General features: G+C 38.8%; 1 protein-coding gene and 1 long non-coding RNA gene across 7 annotated transcripts in view; one reads left to right on the top strand and one right to left on the bottom strand.

Moving 5' to 3' along the window:
- The window catches only part of Daam1 (dishevelled associated activator of morphogenesis 1), a 184,794-nt gene that overhangs the window by 105,377 nt on the left and 63,828 nt on the right, over positions 1-15,589 (bottom strand). For all 6 annotated transcript variants that reach the window (XM_048362823.1, XM_048362822.1, XM_048362824.1 and 3 more), the window contains one exon: positions 6,926-7,144. In XM_048362823.1, coding sequence (XP_048218780.1) covers positions 6,926-7,108 — 183 coding nt within the window. In that variant the 5' untranslated portion in view covers positions 7,109-7,144. The remainder of the gene's footprint in view (positions 1-6,925; positions 7,145-15,589) is intronic.
- Positions 438-1,377, top strand: LOC125363531. Its single transcript, XR_007213241.1, has 2 exons — positions 438-631; positions 845-1,377. It is a non-coding gene; the product is annotated as an uncharacterized LOC125363531 (long non-coding RNA).

Genomic DNA, 15,589 nt, shown 5'->3' with positions numbered 1-15,589 from the left:
ATTTTGCATATTTTCATACTGCTTCAAGTATTTTCTATGAACTCATCAAGGTGGTTTGTCTCAAAATGCTACTGTGTCAAAAAACAACTACTCAATATTTTTTCTTCTCACAGGCAATTACTTATACCCTTTAGCGGAATTTTCTTTTGACCTCTGTCAAGTGAAAACAAGCCTCAGAAATAGACCAATCTGGGGCTGAGGATATGGCCTAGTGGCACGAGTGCTTGCCTTGCATACATGAGGCCCTGGGTTCGATTCCCCAGCACCACATATACAGAAAATGGCCAGAAGTGGCACTGTGGCTCAAGTGGCAGAGTGCTAGCCTTGAGCAAGAAGAAGGCAGGGACAGTGCTCAGGCCCTGAGTCCAAGCCCCAGGACTGGCCAAAAAAAAAAAAAAAAGAAATAGACCAATCTAAATATAAATCCCATTATTAGATTCTGATTTTTTTTGTTTCTAGTCAACTGAGTATTCTGAAACTATTCTAGATCAATCTTTGAAGTCTATATATAGTCTGATTTCCTCTGCTTAATTACTACTTTGCTTAATTTATACTCCAATTAGGAGGCAATTGGTTAAAACCATGAGTCCTTATAATCGGTTTTCTTTTTCTTCTATCAGCTTAAAATTAAGTGTTCCGGGCTGGGGATATGGCCTAGTGGCAAGAGTGCTTGCCTCGTATACATGAAGCCCTGGGTTCAATTCCCCAGCACCACATATACAGAAAATGGCCATACGTGGCGCTGTGGCTCAAGTAGTAGAGTGCTATCCTTGAGCAAAAAGAAGCCCTGAGTCCAAGCCCCAGGACTGTCAAAAAAAAAAGAAAAAAGAAAAAAGAAAAAAAGTGTTCCTTGTACCCAATTTTGTCATCTTTCTTGAAGACATAGAACTGAATAATTCCTGTAAGACATTTTCTATTCTTAGTCACAGTCTTAAAGGCAAGCTTTAAAAATAAAGTGATAAGACATGATGTAACTCTCCATTGATTCTAATGTTAATGGAAGAACTTTATTATTAAAGAGAGCTTAAAAATAGCGCTAGTAATAAAAGAAATTATGCTGACAGCCTATGAAAAGGGCGAGCAATTCTCATAACTAGTAGAGGAACAAAAATTCACAGTGGCAAACCTTGTGACAGACTTGAATTCCTATATTTCCTTTCATACTCAAGTGATTTTGGAATATATTGAGAAAAGAAGAGATTAATTGATATAAGTTCCCAAGTGAACTCATTTGGCATAGTGACTCTGAATTCATTTAAATCTGACTTATCAACTAAATTCTCTCATTCCTACTATCTTCATTTCTCAAAAGCCCTGTGCTGGTTCCTTGTGTTGAAAATGTGCTCCATACAATAAAGTTAGTCTGAAGCACATGTATTCACTTATGATTGTATTTTGAGAATACAAATGTTGTCCTTTCAGATGAGTAGATTTTCTACCATCATTAGCTTTCTACTGAGATTTGCACCTTTCTTTAGTAATTTTCAATAGAACAAATAAATAGAATTTTTGTGATCAGTAATGGACTTCTGAATATAACTCTTTAAAATATTTTCCATTTCCAAGACAGCAGAGCACTCTATATTACTCCCAAACACTAGAATTATTGGCTGAATAAATGGGAGACTAGGAATTTGATTAGAAGTCAGATTAACTAGAAAATAATGTGAAGTAAATTAGTAATATGCCACAAGTTAAAGGAGAGGATTGAAATGATATTCTAGTAAAACTTGTGAAAAAAGGTTAAAAAGGTGCTTCCCTAACAAAATGTACTGACTAAATGGCAATAAGTCACATTTGATAAGAAAGTACAAATGGCTACCTGTCTTTTCTCTTAGACCTACAGCTACAAATACCATCAAAGATTGTGTTTTATCACCTCAAGATCTGGAACAGACAGGCACTTAATACACACTCAGTCTGAAAAATCAATCAATAAATGACACATTGTTTGTTCTGTTATCGTTAATATTGAAATAGAAAAGTTACTTATCAAGGACAATTCCTAGTGTCACCTTGTGTAAATCTCTTGGTTGGGATCATCTAAGACGTTTAAATGCTTATAGAAAAGGATAAGTCTTGGATTAGTCATAATCTTTATTTATTTGTTTATTTATTTATTCATTCATTCATTGCCAGTCCTGGAGCTTGAATTCAGGGCCTGAGCACTTCTTTCTGCTCAAGGCTAGCACTCTACCTCTTGAGCCACAGTGCCACTTCTGGCTTTTTCTGTTTATGTGGTGCTGAGGAATCAAACCCAGGGCTTCATGCATGCTAGACAAGTGCCCTATAACACTCCCAGCCCTATATTGTTTATTTTGACTAAAAGACAAAGAGAAACATAAGAGAAAAGAAATGATTATTAAAGGATATCAAATATATGGCTATTCTACTACTCAGAAAGCTGAGATCTAAGGATCATGGCTCAAAGCCAACCTGGGCAACAATGTCTGAAAGACTCTTATCTCCAATTAACCAAAAAACAAAAAAAAACAAAACAACAACAACCAAAAAAAACTGGAAGTAGAGCCATGGCTCAAGTGGCAAAGCACTACCCTTGAGCACCAAAAGCTCAAAGACAGCACCAGGCCTAAAGTTCAAGCCCCAGGACCAGCATTTTTTAAAAAGATAATAATAAATAAATAAAAATATTACATATATACATATATTATATGGCTAGGAAATAATTAACTTAAAAGTTTTATTTGCAAATAACCCAAATAATTAAAAATTATTAGGAGGTTTAATTTTTGACAACTGATAAAAATATAATAACTAAATTATTCATTCTCATTCTTTAGGATGTGGAGAACGTCTTTAATAAAAGTATCTAAGTGACTAGGAACAAGTAATACCAAAAATGTTGAGAAACTAGAACCTTCTTACATTGGCTAGTAGAAACCAAGCATTTGATAGTTCCTTAAAAATTCAACACAGGGGGCTGGGGGTTTGGCCTAGTGGCAAGAGTGCTTGTCTCTTATACATGAGGCCCTGGGTTCAATTCCCTAGCACCACATATACAGAAAACGGCCAGAAGTGGCACTGTGGCTCAAGTGGCAGAGTGCTAGCCTTGAGCAAAAAGAAGCCAGGGACAGTGCTCAGGCCCTGAGTCCAAGCCCCAGGACTGGCAAAAAAAAAAAAAAATTCAACACAGTATTCTCTTAGGATTAGCAATTCTACTTCTAGCTATATATTCACAAGAATTGAAAATGTATTGATATACAAAAACTTGAATATGTATACTTATTGTTGCATTATTCATAATAGCCAAAATCTAACAAAATTCCAAATTTCCATCAGTGACAAATAGATTGAAATATTTGGTATAACCACACAATGAGCTGTTTATTGGACAAGAAAAATAAATGAATTACTGATACATCTATAATGGATGACTTTGAAACCATGATGCTAAGGAAAGAAGCTAGGCACAAATGATCATATATTGTATGATTCCATTTATATAAACTATTCAAAGAAGGCAAATTTTCAGAGTCAGAAAACAGGTTAATAGTTCCCAGAGGATGGCAGGGCTGAGAATGAATGGAGACTGGGGATTCACTGATATGAAAGTTGTATTTTAGGGTATTAAGAATGAATGTCCAAAAACTGATTTTGGCGATTGTTTCACAATTCTGTGAATACATTAGTAACCAATGAGTTGCACATTTTAAGTAGTTGAATTGTATGGCATGTGAATCATGTCTCAATAAAGCTGTTAGTGTAAAATTTAGGCAGAGTGTGGGTCTAAGCTCTCCAAAATCCACTATGTTCTCAGATTAAGCTAACTCTATTTCCCCTATAACAAAGAGTTGACTAGAGGGCTAAGGTACCCCTCACTCACCCCCATCATGTTCTTTAAAGATTCACATGACTACCTCTCCAGGTTTATATTATTTATGAAATGATTAGGTTGCAGTAGGCAATTTTAAAGGAAACACATTTGATATCACTTTTTTGTAATGTCATATGAGTGAGTCATCAGGCACAGCAAGGAAAATTAGCTTGTAACAATCAGCTATGATGAGGCACTTTCCAACAGACACAAGAATAAAGTGGCCTTCGAGTCAGTACCCATACTGGCTCATTCACAATGAGCAAATTAGCTTCTAAGTGAAGAAAAGCCTGAGATATTTGTTGATAAGTGCTGTGCCTCTGAAAGACCCAGATTCTGCCCTGTCTCTCTAGTCACATTTGGATGTAGGAAGTAGCTCATTTGTTAGGTACCAGCCTTTTTCTTTAAGAAATTATCTTCTTCAATCTTTACATCTCCACTATCAGAAAAATGGTATGATTCCTATTTTGCAGGCAAAAACGCAAATTCAAATTCAAACAGAATCTGTCTTGAGGAAAATTTCTGGCTAAGCTAGCAGCCAGAAGCATTGCTTGACTGTAGAGCCCAGGGACTCCCTGCCACTACCTGCTCTCTCATAGGAGGGCACAAGCACAATTGCTTTTGTGACTGGCTCAGGAGAACCGAGTGAACAGAAGCTCTCAGTGGCTTTGAGCCCACCTCTCTTACCCCAGGCCTCTTCCAGCAACTGGAAGGATTTGTGGTCCAAGTCCCTGAAGTCAGAAGTAGACAAAAATCCATCGTCACTCACCAGGACAGATACAAACCTCAAGATAATTTGTTTTCCAGTGGTTTTGGCTTAAAGTTCTGGTTTGGCATTGGTTTTTTAACAACTAACAGCTGTAGACAATTTTTGCACAGAATAGAGACATCAATAAAGCAGAGAGAGTGGAATTTTCTCCCTTCTGAATGTAGAACAATGGCTGTCTTCAGGTCATATGGGACTGCCACCACATAGGCTCTTGCCTAGATCTCATTTCAGGAGACTGACAGAACATGAAAGGGTTGTGGTGGATGTGGATGTATAGGACCCCAGCTCTGAACCCTGGTTCCATGACCAGTGATGTATTCAGCAAGAATCAACACCTATCTCCTTAGGTTGACTTCATTTTAAAGTACCTCAAGTGGAAAATAAAACCAACCCTGTAAATGCATCATTACTGTCATTCTTGACAGTCATGACAGTAGATGATTCACTGCCCCTCCCTGGGAGAGGGATATGTGCCCTCCACCCAGCTCAGTGACCTCAAGCATGGCATGTCACTTAGACTGCCAATCCCTACAGAAGGACGATACCTCTTTTACCATGTGATCTCAAGTATGGTTATGTGATCACAATTGACAGCTATTTACAAGCATAAGCTTGGAGTCTATTAGTCTGTCTTTCCTTTTACACAGAGATGGCAAAGATGATCACAGCTGACCCACAAAAATTGAAAAGCACTAGCATGAAATGAGCCTTTGCTGCTGGAACAACTGAGGTTTTGCTGCCACAGCATAAGCTATTCAGAGGTGACTGACATGGCCACTGACATGATCCACTCTGGTCTCAGACTCCTATGACAGATCATTTCCTTCAGAAAGTCTTCCCTGACCACATTCCTCAGCACTTCACCGTACACCCCACAAGACACATACACATATACACAATCTGTGAGATGTGTTATTTTGTGTTCATTCCTTTGGAAGCCTCAACTCTTCCTTATGATTCATCTCCTTCTATTATGAAACTGTCAGATCTGTGGGAATGTCTCTAGGTTTTTCTATTTGGAATTTCCTAGTACCTAGAACAGAGTTTGCATGGAGAAAAGAGAAAAAGCAAAGTCCTTAAATTGAAAATATTCAACACCATAGAATATGATACGGTCATAAGGCATCTCTTCTTTTTTCCCAACCAATTCTGATTGAAAATAGGCCCATGACTCCACTCGATGTACCAGAACACCTCAGCTTCATGGATTCTCTCATATTGGCTCTTCTTTTCGTTTTTAAAGTGAATTCTTGTCTGATACAGTTGGAATGACCTGGTCAGTTCTAATATTATACTTGGAGAATGGTAACACAGCCTACTTTCTTGACTCAAGAACCATGCAAAATGATAGTACTCTCTAATACATGATGAAAATCTAAATAGTTTGATTAGAATTAACTACAAATGTCAGCAAAGGGAGGATACAGAAACTATGTAACATTTATTGTGCACGTCTAAGAATCATAGACATTGACCCACTTCTACTATAGATTCTTCTCATTTAAATACTATATAAAACCAGAAAATGGGTTCAGAAAAACATAACATTTTTTCTGTGCTTATACAGATAAAGTTAGAAAAGTAATTCGAACTGAGGTCTCTCTAATCATTATGGTAGCAGCTTTTAAATAATACCACAGTGTCCTCTGAAGCAGAATGGAAAGAAACACCAGTTTGGGCACTGCCTGAGAAGTGAACTTGCAGAATCCATCAACATCACTTAATGAATGAGTATTACACTAAACACAACATCTCATTTGAGGATAGTACCCTCAAAAACATGATGATATCTATAAAAACCTTCCCACAATAGTCACTATTCCAATCCTATCATTAGGCTAAATAATGGTACTGTACTTATTAAGTAATAATATCTTTCACCAAAAGATCAAGGACTAGTTGGGAAGCATGACTAATTTTTTTAAAAACACATTCATACCATACACTGGGGAATCCTTGAAGGTTTGAAGTCAGTAAAGGAATTATTTATTTGTTAGTACAAGTACAGAATCAGAGTAGAATGTAGGAAATATTAGAAAGGGCAACTTAGGATAAAACACTGCATATTTGAAGACCTGAAGGTCTAAATCTTGCCCTCCACTTAAAGCATCAGCCAAGTATTAGCTATGTTAATGCCACCCTCTTCTCATGCCCCTTCTCCACAGGTTCAGTGCTGATAGCCTGAGGGTACAGACATAAAGGGTGGGTGAGAATCATTTCAGTGGAATAGGAAAAATCCATAGCAAACCAACCCTCTAACATCACTCTGCTTCTCCCTGCCTGAGGCCCCTTAAATGGCAACACAGAAATCTGGGACTCACCACAAGTTCACTGAACATGATATCCAGCTCCTCCACAGGGGGCATGGGTAATGCTGGCTCCATGGTTTGAAGAGCGAAGTTGCTATCATTTCTCAATCGATACGTGATTTCTGGGTGGTCATTATTTCGGAAACAGCAAAAGATGAATGAAATCCCCCGACCACCTCTCTTCCTCGGGGCCATGGCTGAATTCTGTCTACTTCTTGATCTGACTAAAGTCTGTGAAGAGAAGATAGGACACAATTAGGAGTGCAATAAACACAACTTATTGAAAAGTCAAATAAATTCAAGTAGGAGCCTATGCTGGTTATAATATGTAGACCATGCAGAAGACAGCCAAAAGGCTTGGAGTCCAGCCAGGAAGAGGGCCCATGTTCTTCATTTTACTTGTTACCTGTGTCTATGAGCAACTGCTAATAAGCAAACAATGCAACCCTAGCCACTTCACCTCACAATATATGCCCTAATCACATTGAACTACTGGTCATTCTTTGTATATCCCATTCTTTTCCTGACAATGTAGTTTTTTTCTTAGTACTGTCTTGCAAGAATAGCCATTTCAAGCCAGGTGCCACTGGCTCATGCTTCTAACCCTAGCTAGTCAGGAGGCTGAAATCTGAGAATTGCAGTTCAAAGGCAGCCTAAGTAGCAATGTCCTTAAGACCCTTATCTCCAATTAAACACCAAAAAGCCAGAAGTAGAGCTATTTTTTTGTTTTTTTTTTTTGAGATTAAGTAACTACATAAATTCCATAGTACACTTTTTAACCTTCACAATGATGAATATCGTCATTCTAATCTACAAAGCTTATGAACTCTACAAATATTAGCAATAAAACTATTTTTCCTAGATCTGGTGATGTGTACATTTCTTCCCCTTTTCTTAGTATCATCTGTTCAGAAGTTGAGCTGTTGCTCAAGTGGTAGAGCACTGGCTTGAGCACAAAAGGTCAGGGACAGTGCCCAGGCTTTGAGTTCAAGCCCCAGGATTGGCAACAACAACAACAACAAACAAACAAATAAATAAAGATATATATATATATATATACATACATATATAGCCACATATATGTATATATAGCCATATATATATATATATATGGCCATTTCTTCCTTACCTCCTAGGAGACCTCATTCATTATTTAAAAATTCAATTCCTATTTCTCCTTCACTTTCCCCAGGTGGAATTAACAAAACTACATGTTCACTAAGGTGTGTGTGTGTGTGTGTGTGTGTGTGTGTGTGTGTGTCCATTCCAACACATCCCATTCTAAATTATTTGTGCCTGACTTCTGTTAAACTGTGATAATTCAATGTGAGAGGAAGGGGCTATGCAACAAAGCACTTTGGTTTCTAATTTCCTTCACTATGCCAAGAAAAGAGAAGGCACCCTGGCAATGTTGATCCTGTTAAGTCATTTAAATTCATGACTAAGAGTTAGAAGGATCAAACAATTTCAAAAATTCACTGATAGGGAAACAGTTAAATAAACTATGAAATATCCACACAATAGAATATTATGCATTCATTAAAAAGAATCCATCCACTATGTCAATAAAAATGTTCAAGATGCCGTAATAGTATGTAGGCTATACTACAGGGTTTATTTCTTAAAGCAGATAGTTTATATTTATGAATTTAGATAAGATAGTATTAACAGGAGTAACAGCAAAAAGAAAAAAGGCTGGAGACAATTCTTTTCACTTTATACTCCTTTACATTTCTACCACAAGAATAAATTTCTTTAACGAATATAAAAGGATCTTTTTAAAGTTACAACAGTATTACAGATTTTGAAAATTTTTCCAAGTGAAGGCAAGTCAAAGAAGAATAATGTTCATAGTATAATGTTAGTATTGTTTTTTTAAACACTCTGGCTTTAAACAAAGAGAAAGAAAAGATGTTTACACATAAAATAAATAATGAAAGATTTGGAAAGATATGACAACAACACTAGGAGAAAAATAAGATTGAGAAAGGGCAAGAAAAGGAACACTCTCCATGTTATTGTTTGAATACTAGGCCTAAATTCACGAATAATTTTTGTGGACTTTTAATTTTTATTGTTATTATAAAGGTGATGTACAGAGGGCTTACAATTATATAAATTGGGTAAAGAGTACATTTCTTTTGGGGCAAGCTCACACCTAGATTTTTAATTTTTTTTAAAGGGACAAGGTTATAAAAAAAGAAGATGGAAAGAAAATTAGCCCTTCAAGGTGGAATGAGCAGAGGAGAAAACATGGTGGGGGGGGGGGCAAGAGTAGAAGCATGAATTCAGAAAGGAACACAAGGCAACAGACTAAACAGTGGAGTTGATAAGTCTCATAATCAATGAGGAGTCCTATTTAAAAGTAAGTTGCTCTGCTCTGTAGTTAGAAATGAAACAGCCAGGTGCCAGTTGATCATGCCGGTAATTTTAGCTTTTTAGGAGGCTGAGATCTGAGGAAGGAGGTTCAAGGTCAGCAAAAGCAGCTAAGTCCATGAGACCCAATTAAGGACCAACAACAACAACTATGGAAGTAGAGCTGTGGCTTGGGTGGTAGAGTGCTAGCCTTGAACAAAAAAGTTCAGGAACAGCAATTTTGGGACCCAATTTCAAGCGTTAGGACTGGCATGAATACAAGCACGCGCACACGGCAGGAATGGCTTGGTCTTGATGGCTATCCCTTGTATAGTTGTAGACAGGTGACCCTGCTGGAAAGGCAGTGGTGAGTGCTTAGTGCTGATAGCAAGACCCCTAGTTACTGTCACCATGCTGACAATTACTGACAAATCAGTGTGTCATAAGGAAAGGCCTACCAGAAAGGCAGAGGCCCACATCTATGCTTGAATAGATTTCAGGGCTAGTACACAGAAACAGAATCAGAGCTGTGCCATCTCCCAGGTGGAACTTATAGCCAATGGAAGAGGCTGGGGGAGATGTAGCAAGGCTGCTGTCTGTGATAAGAACAGAAGTTAAGGAGTCTTGGGCTCTGTCAGCTTTAGATCAGTTACCTGTTAGAAATGTCCAAGGCATGAAGGGCACTGACCATTGCTCCTGGCATTCAGCCAATGCCAATAGGCAACAGGAACAAGAAGGTGAGTTTCAGTAGGTGCTAGATGGGTTCTCTATCCAGCTTTGATTCCAGAAACTCTTGCTTTTATCTATACTGAGTACTGAACTATTAGGCATCAATCTTATTTCATAAAATACTCTTTTGGCTACTCATTGAAATTACAAAAATACAAAAATGACATCCCAGGATGCATGATGCTGATCCCTAGATCATGTCATGAAGATGCCTATGCAGATAACTGCTGACACACCACAGTGTGTGTCCTCAAAAACAGGGAAAACACCAGAGCACACATTTCCTGAAAGACAAGAAACAGCCCAGGGGCCTCCAATGCCTCCACAATCTGGCCTTTCTGTTTCCATTCAGCTCCCTTTGTATGAGTCACTGTGCTTCTCATTGTCCATGTTGACTCCTGCCTCGGCATAATTGTACACCAACAGTGTCCATGACTAGCTTGTTTGAGCCTATGCCTGTGGAGGGTTGAATCTTCCTTATCATGAAAGCCTGCACACATTCTCAGAAAGGCTATCCTCAATCACTCACTAGCAACAGTACCTGTGTGATGGTTCTCATAGCAGCTGCCGCTATTTGTAATTATTCTACTTGATCATTTCATGAAGGCAGGGGTCTTTGTTGCTCACTGCTGTGTCTCTGGCACATGATAGCATATGGGACATAGATACACATTTACTAAGTGCATACTGAACTTCACAATCTCATTTTGAAAGGGGTTATTAAAAGAGATAAAAGTTGAGGGTTGAGGAATTTTAAGTTTTACTCCCAAGATTATTTGGGGCTTGTAAAGAACATACATTCATCCAGTATTTATATACTTAAAACTAAAGGTAGAAACACAGAAGACAGACTGGGAGCAAATGTGTTGCTCAACAAGAGTGGTTACTTTGGGAGAGTTTTTGTCTATTGTTTCTGTCCCTAAGTTTTAAAGTAGAACTCACTCCATCAATATATGGCATCTTCTTAAACTCAGGTCTAAATTTGTCAATAATTTATTGGTTTAGTAATTAATATTACAGGTTAAAGTTCTCTAAGCATCTAGGGTTTGTAAATACTTCTGAAGTCAAGCGCACTGCTTGCTGAAGGAGAATGTGGTCTAAGAGTCAGCAACTGGAAATCTCTGGCATGGAAAGGGAGGGCAAGATTACGAACAGTTTCCACTCTGGAGTGCGTATGATGCATTAACTGCCTCTGATATGGGCTGAGACATACCATACTCCATACTTCTGATTCCTTTGGCAAATGTGTATCAATATATTGATGTATCACTTGATAATAGGTATACACCTATCACTATGATAGTATCAGAAATGGGACATTGAGAATTTGTAGTCTCATTAAGAGACAGTATACCAAAATCATTACACCAAAGGTAATATAATATTCCCTATCAATAAGTGTCAGGTAAACACACAGGAAGCACCTACAGGAGATTCTGGTACTAATCCCTGATGGCTAAGTGTTGGTAAAATACACAAAGCAGTGCATGAGGCAAAAGGAAAGACAAACACAAGCAAGAAGTAGGAGGGACATGCAGGACATAAGATATATATGGAATGATGCAGAATGAGCTGTATATCTCTATCTTCCCACAGCAGAACCCCAGACTTTCATCTCCTGCTCACACATAAGAGTACAATCAAACTATCTGGGAAATGAATAAAGAGAACAACAGCAAAGCTCTTGCATTTCGCAAGTTGTTTCACATAAACTCAAGTTATGTTAAAAACTAGTTGTATTATGGAGGCCAAGGAAATAATTTTAAATGTCAAAACCAGCCTAAAACATTTTCCAAGTCTTAAAAAGAAAATGTTAACAAGTCTATAAACAAAAGAATATGAAGGTAGCCAGGCACCAGTGGCTCACACCTATAATCTTAGCTATTCAGGAAGCTCAGATCTGGAAGAGTGTGGTTCAAAGCCAGTCTAGGCAGAAGAGTCTATGTGACTCCATCTTCAAAACAACCAGCAAAAAGCAGATGTGGTTTAAGTGGTACAGTGCCAGCCAAGCCAGCAAGTGAGAGGCCTTGAGTTCAAACTTGATTATCAGAAGGAAAAAAATGGTGGTGGGAGGGGGGCAGGATTGGCTAGTTTCTAAGATAGGCAGAAAGTTCCAAAGCCTACTGCATTTTTTTTCTTCTATTTATTGTCAAAGTGATGTTCAGAGAGGCTACAGTTTCATATGTTAGGCTTTGGGTACATTTCTTGTACTGTTTGGCATTTAAAAATCTAATTGCACTGGAATTGTTTAAGACAAACATTTTGCCTTTGACAGGCAGTTTGTATTTGAAAACCTTGGTAAAGCCCAAAGACAAATGTCTTATGCTAGCACCTCTGTGGGACAGCAATTACAAGACCTTTTATTAAACCCATTCTTTAACTACTGATGATAGCATAAAGGCTGAGATTCCCAACTAGCAACCACTAACTAATACATGAATTTGCAACTCCACCACTCAGAGCCTAGTCTCTCAAACACAGGCAAAAACAGGAAGCAAGAGCACTGGTCCCTTTAAAGAGTACTGACCTCTTAACAATGACAGCAGCTACTAGCAGCCAGCCCTCCTAACCTGTTCTGGCACTTCATTGATAATGAGTGGCCCCAAGCACATCACACCCATCACTTCTTTCCATTATCCTCATTTCACAGATGAGAGATACCACAGTGGAAGAGGGGCAGTAAGTAGGCAAAGAGAAGTTTGAAGGAGACTTTATTCCCTGGTAAAAGGGAGCTGTTCATGTGGAGAAGCCTGATTGGTTGGGAGGGGGCAGGCAGATTGGTGGATGGAGGTCAGGGAACCTGCTTGCTTAGTTGGACTGGAATCCATTCCACCCTCTCCAACCTCAGGGCCATGTTCAGCCTTCCCTTTACCTCACTCTGAATGACTTACAGCAGTTTCTTCTCCCTGACCCTTATTTCCCAGTCCAGGGGTTGGCAGAGTTTTCCTGTAAAGGGCCAAGCAGTAAACACTGTAGGCTTTGTAGGCCATTAGGCTTCTATTGCAAGTACTTAACATTGTCATTTTGCTATGAAAATAGTCGCAGATACCTGTAAACAAGGGTGTGCCCAGCTTCCAATAAAATTCTAATGTGGACACTGAAATATGAATTCCATATAACTTTTTCATGTCACTAAGCAATATCTTTAAATTTCACTTGCAAATCATTGAGTATGTGAAAACCCATTCATAATTCATACACCAAAAAATAAGGTGACATGCCCATGTGCACCTTCGGTTTACATGCAAGTCACCAACAGCTGCTCCACTCCATCATATTTGTCCATGTAATCGCTGAAGCTACTTTAAACAGCATGATCAGCAAGGGCCTCTCTTGATAAGTGAAATTTAGCCAATGGATAAAATAGAACCAACTCTGCCAAGTGTCAAGGAAAAGGATTCCAGGCAGAGGGCAGAGTGTGCACTCTGGACTGGAGCAAGAAGAGAAATGGCACATCAAGTCACAGACAGAACACCAGGAAGCTGGAGAGGGCAAGAACCCAAACTGGAAAGGCTAATACCAAGAGGTATCTACTTGATTTTCCAGCCCTCGTCTTCCAACATCCTGAACATTGCCCAAGCCTACGCTCCATACACCCAGCTATGCATACCTTCACAGTAATTGTACTTCTGAGCCCACACATAAGCCTAGGGCGTTTTCCTTCTCTATACTGCTTCTATGGGCCTTACATGTCCTAGGGTTGGGCACATAATTCTTGCCATTTAACTCTTACACCATGCACATACTAAGTGTATTTTTTCCATCTGTTTTCCCCATTAGACAATGGGATCCTAAAAGGAGAAACTAAATTTTATTCAGTTCCTAACACATAGTATATTCTCACATTTTAAATACTTGTTGAATGCAAAAGCATAAATGCCTAAGTGAGCAGATGGCTCTACCTCTGAATTCCAGGCATGTGACTTGGTGTTTTTCCCACAGTTTTTCACAACCACCAGAACACTGTCAGTAGCTCCACAGACACATTTATCCTTAGGATACTTTGCAGTTTCCTTAGAGCTAAACTAGCTGGTTTTTGCTTTATCAATTCATTTTTAAGTATGTTTCACTGACATAATCTTTCAGATATTTTCCCAATCTCTTACATCCAGTGAACACTTTGCTGGAGGAAGTACTCATTTATTCAATCGCCCTTGCCTGAGCTCCTCAATATGCCAGACATAAATGGTATATGCTGGAGAAACAGATAAAGAGCCATTTGGGGACAGGGGCTGGTCTTTCTCCTGTCTGATGAAGAGGGAATACATATTTCCTGAAACTAAGGGCTGGTATTTCCAAGTCTTTCTCCCTTTATAACCAGCTCAGCCTGAAGGAAAGTACTAATTTTGCCATGACAGCTGGGCCCTCAACCAGAACACTCTTCTAATCTCAGCTTCTGGCACTGGCACAGAGGAAGAAGACACCTCTGGGACATCCAAAATGCAGTCCATCTACCGCATTACAGATGACTACTGCTATGCTGTGCACAAGGAAGCAATTAAGAAGATACTTAAGATTCTGGAGCAGGTGCATTTTGCTTAGCAAGAAGAAGAAGGAGAAGGAGAAGGAGAAGAAGGAGAAGGAGAAGGAGAAGAAGGAGAAGGAGAAGGAGAAGGAGAAGGAGAAGGAGAAGAAGAAGAACAACAAGAACAAGAAGAAGAACAAGAACAAGAACAAGAACAAGAACAAGAACAAGAAGAAATAATTCAATCCATCTGTGGCCCAGCTCAAAGTCAGAGTCATTTGCATTGCTCTTTAACAAAACAAACAAGACTCTGAAGGCAGCACTAGTCAGAACACAAGGCCAAGTTTTAGAGAATGTAGATGATGATGATTAGAATGATAAAAAGAATATTAACAACCACCACAAGAAAGCATCTCAGAGGCCTCATAAAAAAACCTTCCTAGCATTTTTCCTTTGATGATGCCAACTCACAATGCATGCAATATGGAATATTTGTTTTCCATAGAACAAAACACAATCAGCATTTAACATATAGGGAAAATTTGAAGGTTGTGGTTGCAAAACAGATTCGTACTGACATATACAGCATTTTAATTGGTTCATCAGGGACTTCTGTCACACATTTATAAGCTGACTCTCCACACTGAGAGAGCTGATCACCTGCTAAACTACCAAGATTCCTCTAAATGGTTACAGAGGAAACAACAGGCTGGATATGCTGGGGAGAGGGAGGGAGGGAGCAAGAGACAGTGAGTCCTGCTATCCCACAACTTGAAAACGTTGAGTTTTCTGCATGTACTCACTCATGCAGTTGTCATATTTGCTGTCCCTCACTTCTATCATTTCAATCAAGACAGTCTTTCCCACTGAAATCTCCAGTAAAAAAAAAAAAAAAATCCTCCCACTAAAATATGGTCATTGTTACTATACTATATAAATGGTCTCTGGAATGTCTAAGACAATGGACTCCCATGTCACAGGCGTAACATTAGAGACAAAGGGGAAAATGTATGGCTTAAGAACAACTTTAGGAAGATAGAATGGGGACCCTTGGTTTTAGGAGCCATACCTATTGCTTTCTGGGCAATAGTATAGCTCAAATTGCACCATTTTCCAGAGTCCCAATA

The sequence above is a fragment of the Perognathus longimembris genome, chromosome 14, assembly GCF_023159225.1.
Source record: "Perognathus longimembris pacificus isolate PPM17 chromosome 14, ASM2315922v1, whole genome shotgun sequence".
NCBI classification, from domain to species: Eukaryota; Metazoa; Chordata; class Mammalia; order Rodentia; family Heteromyidae; genus Perognathus; species Perognathus longimembris.
The sequence above is the reverse complement of the archived record's forward strand: the minus strand, read 5'-3'. Positions and strand labels throughout refer to the sequence as shown.